Below are 7,756 nucleotides of genomic sequence, written 5' to 3' on the forward strand. Positions count from 1 at the left end.
CAGACTGAAGTGACAACTCTTGAGGTAAATTTGAAATGGGAATATAACTGAAGCCAAGTAGAAAACTTCTGAGTTTGCAAATTTGCCTGTGCTTTTCAATGGGAAATTTTGAAATTAGAAAAATGTGTAAAGCATGTTCTATTTGAGATAACTCAATAAAAAAAAAACTTTCCCAGCAAATTTCCTTGACAGAAAAGTGACATATTTCAACAAAAATTAGTCTACCGGGAATTGAACAGTTTCATGAGGACTGATGCACACTGAAAGACCAACAGATATGTCAATTGCAGTGGGTGCTTTCCACATTATATGTGAACACATTTAAAAAAGAATATACCCCACAATACCAGATCTTGAAGGTTCAAAAACAGTTTTCTTATATTTTCCCCTTCTGACAAAAAGGAAAGGCTGTAGTACAAGTTAAGCTTATTAAATTACAAGGAGACTCAAGGGCTACACCATTTCCTGTTAGGAACTAGACCCTACCAGCACAAACCCCAGGTTTATAAAACATCTTTAAAACATTTTTCAACATATTCCTAGTGCTGTCTGAAAGCTAATTTCTGTCCATCTGCTAATGAGCAGCCTGATGCATACAGGTGGACCATAATTCTCTGGACTCTTAAATTTGCTTTGCCTGATTTCTGGCAGGGTTGCAAACTTTACTTCTTATGTTTCTCTGTAAGACCTAAAAATAATATATTAAATACACACCTGAAAAAGGATGCAAACCATATATTTTCATGGAGACAAATACCACTTATCAAAAATAATTAAGCACATGTTAATTAATATGCAGAACACTTTCCATTCATGGAAACATGAAAAATAATTCCAATTATTGTCTCTACAGATTTTATAGTTACAAGGAAAGTTTTACTTAATTATGCAAGACTAATTATCTACCCACTTTTGATTTTGCAGACCATATGAGTACATGGGTAATACATAATTTGTTTGTTAAGGTGTCCTCTTTACCCGGGGATTTGCTCCTGACTATACATAAAAAAATAAAAATAACTATTTAATGAGAAATATAATGCAAGGTATACTACATCTTTTTATTTGATTTTTATTAACATTTTTTTTTCCATTTTTTGGCATCAAGCCAATTTGGCTTCACAAATGAATATTTTTAATTTTTACATGCTCATATGTATTAAAAACATCATTTTAGAAAGTGATATGCTCTATAAAAATGGGGGAGCTCTGTACTTTACAGTTTCCTAAGACCAGTATAAATCATGACTGAAAATCATTTGGTAACACACCAAAGATTCCAATGGTTTGAGCAACATTTAATAAGATTCAAAGTGTTCCCAAATGTACATATTTACAGATGATAAAGAAAAGCAATGGAAGAAAGACCAACATTATTTGTTTTCAAGAAATGCTTTTACATCCTTTATGCCATGCTCACTGGCAACTGTAATCACATGATCCACAGCGTGCATGCTAGCTAGAAGCTTGATTACAGTCTTGATGTGATCCCTAAAAATAAAAAATAAATATCTTAAATGTACATAAAACTAGGTAGATGAAATACACTAAGTTTTTTGAAATTTTAGAGAAAATAGATAAATAATACATATAAAAAATAAACTTGCCTTGCAATTCTTTTTTCTGTATCAGAAAGACCAATGCTGACCCTGTATATTGTGCTGGTTAAATGTGCAAGGAACCGGCAAAAATTTTCTAAATGGGGAATAGTTTGTTGCCCTTTTTGATTTGTAAACCACTGCTTGGGAAAACATTCCACCACCTGTTTAAAAAAAGAGAGATTGATTATCCTTTCAAAATACAGTTTTGCAAACTAAAATAAAATTTCAGCAAAACTTAATTTCCCATATTTTAAGAATATAAAGCGGTACAGATACACTTAAAATAAGTAAAAAATAAAACAAGTAGTTATCAAGAAATTAGTAATTAATAGCAAGTACTAAGAAATAAACTGAAACCCAAATTAGAATCTAAGGGTTCAGAAAATGTATGAATAAACTTTTTATACAAAGCACCGCTTGAATGTTAGCCCTACCAACTCTGTCAATAAATCATATCCAGACTGCTCATTTAATCCTGAGTCAAATTAAGAAGATGAAGATCTTGGGCTGCAGTGGGTGCAGAGATTCACCCCCACACAACAGTCATAAAGCATAGTCTGATACAAATGAACTACTAGTTGCAACAAAGATAAAAATAATGCAAAATAACAACTCGGAACAGAAATCAGGTGATGAAAATAATGCAATCACGGTATAGATGCAGCCCTTAATGTGTAACATGTGCAGCACCCTAGGAGTTTACTTTGCAGTTTTACATAAATAGAAGACATTTTATGATTATGTTGCATTCTATGACACTCTGATTCCATCTAATGGTAATTTTTTTCACCTCTCTGACTTCATATGTTGATTATATAAACATTACCATTTGAAAAATGAACCACTTCATTGTACACCGGGATACTGACTATTAAATGGGCCAATATACCAATCATCTGTGTGATAGGTAATATCTTTAAGTAACTAAATAGTTAACTGATAGACCTAATGGACCACCCTTCTAAAACCTTAATTTTATTTAACCTGCTTTTAAGACTCAAAACCCTTAATTGTTTTTTGGGGAAAAAAACAGCTGCTAAAAATAATGAGATTCAAAGTGAGCCAACAGCTACAAGCTAACTCTGGTACTCAAACTCAGCTCTTGGAGATAAACAATTTTTGTTCCAGTTATCTTTTGATCTAGACAAAATTCTTGAAACAAAAATAATCAAAGTGAAAAAATTTTAACCATAGATTAATGGCTTACCAAATGAAAAAGCTATAAAGAAGGCCACAAAATCAAAGATAATAGTTTAATAGTCATTGGGGATCAAACAAATTTGTGAAAACAGTGTGCTAATCTGTATTGTAAGCAAGCAAGGAATAAAATTACTCAACCAAAGTAACTTACCCTAAAGAGAATGTGATCAAACAAACAAGTCACACCCATCAAGATAAACTGATTATGCATAGAAAGACAGCTTTTTAGGCTATGTTTTAATTATTGAAACATTCAAAAATAGTAATTTAGCATATATACTTAAAATATTTTGTTTTAGGGAGAGAAACTTACACTTTGACATTTTAAAATGCAGTCTTCCCCAGGATCAGAATTCTGAAGAGCTAGAAGAATATAACGATTCAAGAGGCTGTCCAATGCCAGTTCTCTCAGGCATTTATTTGAAAGAATTCCATGCCACATGAGAATATTTTGAATTAGCTGGAAATGTGTGTGTATGGGAGAGACAGAGAGACACACACAAATTACAAACTGACTTAAGATTGACTGGAAGCATAATACAATCAATCACACTACAGAATCACTAACATTTTCTTTGCGGCATTTGGAGGCCCTGCACCCATCAAACCACTTCAGTAGTGGCCAAACGTTTTGGCAGTGACACAAATGTTGTGTTTTGCAAAATTTGTGGCTTTAGTTTTTGTGGTGGCAACTCACATTGTTTTTATATTATTGTGCAGAGTTCTCAGATGCGTATGAATTCATTGAGAAGAACTTTATTAACATAAAAAGTTAACTTAATCACAAAAAACAAGTTTCACTTATTTTTTCCCTGTCACAAAATTATTAGCTAAAAGTGTCCAGCAAGGACTGTCTCCTCCTGAGGAGTCAGCTACAGAATTGGGCTGCTACCAGTGCAGAACTTGCTCAGTATTGGCAGCAGGTGGGTGTGAGTGCATATGCATGCACATTAAGGTGAAGAATTTTGGACAACGGTCATGTGCTAAGAAGGGCAGCAAAGAAGCCACTTCTTTCCAACAAAAACATCAAGGGCAGACCGTCATTCTTCAGGAAGTACAAGGATTGGACAGCAGAAGACTGGTGCAGTTATTTTTTCAGATGAATCCTCCTTTCCGACTGTTTGGGACATGTGGAAAAAATGAGTGTTTGGAGAAGAAAAAGGTGAACGCTACCATGAGTCCTGTGAGGATCCTAAGACAATCCATGTGTGGGGTTGCTTCTCATCCAAGGGAGCGGCCCACTCACAATTCTGCCCAAGTACACTGCCATAAATAAAGAACGGTATGAAAATGTCCGTCAAAAGCAACTTCTCCAAACAATCCAGGCACAATTTCATGATGATCGTTGTATTTTCCAGCATGACAGAGAACCATATCACAAATTGTGATCAACTCCAAGCACGAAACAGACAAGAATGGATCAATATCAGTTAGGATTTGGACCAGAAGCTGATATCCAGCATAGCAGAGCGAATTGCAGAAGTTATAAAGAAGGGTCAACACTGTAAATATTGACTCTTTACATAAATTTGATGTATTTGCCAATGAAAGCCTTTTAAAGTTATGAAATATTTAGAATTATCCTTCAGTATACCATAGAAATGTAAAAAAAAAATCTGAAAATACGGAAGCAGCAAAGTTTCCAAAATACATTTGTGTCACTGCCAAAACGTTTGGCCAGCACTGTACACTCCAATAGTTTTCCATCCATGCATTTAAGCTTCTGTAGATAGTCATTTTTAAATTGAAAAGACATTACTTGTATACAACTTACAAATTAAAATGTTGTTCTCTTTTTATAAACAAAAAAACTGGATCATTACAAAAAAAATCATCTAATCATCAAAGAGCAATAATCTTCAAACAGATTTAACAAGGGTCATATTCTCACAAAGCAAATAATCTTTAAGTTAGGCTGGTTCAGGAAGCACACAAAAAAGCTCTCACACTGTTCTGGTTCACTCTTGGATACATTCATTCAATCACACACGCACATTAAGTCAAGTCAAACCTGTCAAATTTATATCTACATGAGATCAATCAAGCAATCAAGCAAATGTTGTGCTGAAATCATTCTGGTGTTACTATCATTCCAAGTAAGCAAAATCAATTATTAACATTTTTTCTCATGAAAATCCACAGTGGTTTTACCTAATTATGCAATTTACTAGAGATTTCAAGTAAGTTATCAGAACAAATTAACTATCAAAAATATCAAAATGTCTAAAAATGAAAACTGCTACAAAAGAAATGCCAATTGAATGATGAATTGTCACATAGGGTGTTGTACAAGAAGATGTGGAGGAAGATGCACACAGGTTGATTACATCCTATGCAGAAGAGTCAATCTGAAGGAGACTGAAGAATGCAAAGTGGTGGCAGAGGAAAGTGTAGTTAAGCAGCATAGGATGGTGGTCTGTAGGATGATGCTGGAGATCAAGAAGAGGAAGAAAGTGAGGGCAGAGCCAAGGATCAAATGGTGGAAGTTGAAAAAGGAAGACTGCAAGGTTGAGTTTAGGGAGAAGGTGAGACAGGTGGTAGTGAAGAGTTACCAGGCAGATGTAGTAAGGGTGACAGCAAGAAAGATGCTTGGCGTGATATCTGGACAGAGGAAGGAGGAAAAGGAAAACTGGTGGTGGAATAAGGAAGTACAGGAGAATATACAGAGGAAGAGGATGGCAAAGAAGAAGTGGGATAGTCAGAGAGATGCAGAAAGTAGACAAGAGTACAAAGAAATAAGGTGCAAGGTGAAGAGAAAGGTGGCAAAGGCTAAAGAAAAGGCGTATGATGAATTGTATGAGAGGCTGGACACTAAGGAGGCAGAAAAGGACCTGTAACAATTGGCTAGACAGAGGGACCGAGATGGGAAAGATGTACAGCAGGTTAGGATGATAAAGGATAAAGATGGAAACGTACTCACAAGCGAGGACAGTGTGTTAAGCAGATGGAAAGAGTACTTTGAGAGGCTGATAGAGAGAGAGAGAGAGAGAGAGAGAGAGAGAGAGAGAGAGAGAGATGGATGATGTGGAGACAGTGAATCAGGGAGTGCAACGGATTAGCAAGGAGGAAGTAAGGACAGGTATGAAGAGGATGAAAAATGGAAAGCCATTGGTCCAGATGACATATCTGTGGAAGCATGGAGGTGCTTAGGAGAGATGGAAATGGAGTTTTTAACCAGATTGTTTAATGGAATGTTGGAAAGTGAGAAGATGCCTGAGGAGTGGAGGAGAAGTGTACTGGTGCCGATATTTAAGAATAAGGTGGATGTGCAAGACTGTAGTAACTACAGGGGGATAAAACTGATGAGCCATATCATGAAGTTATGGGAAAGAGTAGTGGAAGCTGGGTTAAGAAGAGAGGTGATGATTAGTGAGCAGCAGTATGGTTTCATGCCAAGAAAGAGCACCACAGATGCAATGTTTGCTCTGAGGATGTTGATGGAGAAGTTTAGAGAAGGCCAGAAGGAGTTGCATTGCGTCTTTGTGGACCTGGAGAAAGCATATGACAGGGTGCCTTGAGAGGAGCTATGGTATTGAATGAGGAAGTCGGGAGTGGCAGAGAAGTACGTAAGAATTGTACAGGATATGTACGAGGGAAGTGTGACAGTGGTGAGGTCTGCGGTCAGAGTGATGGATGCATTGAAGTTAGAGGTGGGATAACATCAGCGATCGGCTCTAAGCCCTTTCTTATTTGCAATGGTGATGGACAGGCTGACAGACGAGATTAGACAGGAGTCCCCGTGGACTATGATGATGTTTGCTGATGACATTGTGATCTGTAGCGATAGTAGGGAGCAGGCTGAGGAGACCCTGGAGAGGTGGTGATATGCTCTAGTGAGGAGAGGAATGAAGGTCAGTAGGAACAAGAGAATACATGTGTGTAAATGAGAGGGAGGTCAGTGGAATGGTGAGGATGCAGGGAGTGCAGTTGGCGAAGGTGAATGAGTTTAAATACTTGGGATGAACAGTACAGAGTAATGGGGATTGTGGAAGAGAGTGCAGGCAGGGTGGAATGGGTGGAGAAGAGTGTCAGGAGTAATTTGTGACAGACAGGTATTAGCAAGAGTGAAAGGGAAGGTCTACAGGATGGTAGTGAGACCAGCTATGTTATATGGGTTGGAGACGGTGGCACTGACCAAAAAGCAGGAGACAGAGCTGGAGGTGGCAGAGTTAAAGATGCTAAGATTTGCATTGGGTGTGACGAGGATGGATAGGATTAGAAATGAGTACATTAGTGGGTCAGCTCAAGCTGGACGGTTGGGAGACAAAGTCAGAGAGGCGAGATTGCGTTGTTTTGGACATGTGCAGAGGAGAGATGCTGGGTATATTGGGAGAAGGATGCTAAGGATAGAGCTGCCAGGGAAGAGGAAAAGTGGAAGGCCTAAGCGAAGGTTTACGGATGTGGTGAGAGAGGACATGCAGGTGATGGGTGTAACGGAACAAGATGCAGAGGACAGAAATATATGGAAGAAGATGATCCGCTGTAGCAACCCCTAACGGGAGCAGACGAAAGAAGAAGATTTTCATGGGAATTGTTACATATGCATTATTTTCATTTTTACTTTAAAACTTTTGTAAAAACAATATTTGTCCTTTATTTCCTGTCCCAGGCGTGGTTAAATTTCTTTCACGCGGCACTTATAACACTGCTTGTGTTGTGAAGGGTGGGTCTGAACGCATGCTAAAGAGATGCGATTGGTAGAGCTGGTGTCTTGCTGCTGCTGCTGGGCAGCTGTGTGTTGTGTTTGTCGCGCTTTGCGTCAATCACTTAAAAGCCTGTACAGCAGCTGTCCTTTTGCCACTTTGCGTCTCTGCCGCTCGCTTTGTGAAGGGGGGAGCTGAACACACACTAAGAAGAAGTGGACAAATCACCTACTGGCTTTGTGCTGCTTCTACCAAAATGCCTGTTCCGCTTGTCGCTCTGTGCGTTCTGAAGGGTGGGGCAGGTGGGGGGTT

The 7,756-nt window shown here is 38.0% G+C and overlaps 1 protein-coding gene across 1 annotated transcript in view; it reads right to left on the bottom strand.

The window, feature by feature from the left end:
* Positions 1-1,058: 1,058 nt before the first annotated feature.
* The window catches only part of paxbp1 (PAX3 and PAX7 binding protein 1), a 276,767-nt gene continuing 270,069 nt past the window's right edge, over positions 1,059-7,756 (bottom strand). The window contains exons 16-18 of the mRNA XM_028799899.2: positions 3,115-3,261; positions 1,608-1,762; positions 1,059-1,491 (exon numbers count right to left, since the gene is read on the bottom strand). Of these exons, the coding sequence (XP_028655732.1) occupies positions 1,374-1,491; positions 1,608-1,762; positions 3,115-3,261 (420 nt within the window). The 3' untranslated portion in view covers positions 1,059-1,373. The remainder of the gene's footprint in view (positions 1,492-1,607; positions 1,763-3,114; positions 3,262-7,756) is intronic.

This window comes from Erpetoichthys calabaricus, chromosome 4 (genome assembly GCF_900747795.2).
Source record: "Erpetoichthys calabaricus chromosome 4, fErpCal1.3, whole genome shotgun sequence".
Classification (NCBI taxonomy): Eukaryota; Metazoa; Chordata; class Cladistia; order Polypteriformes; family Polypteridae; genus Erpetoichthys; species Erpetoichthys calabaricus.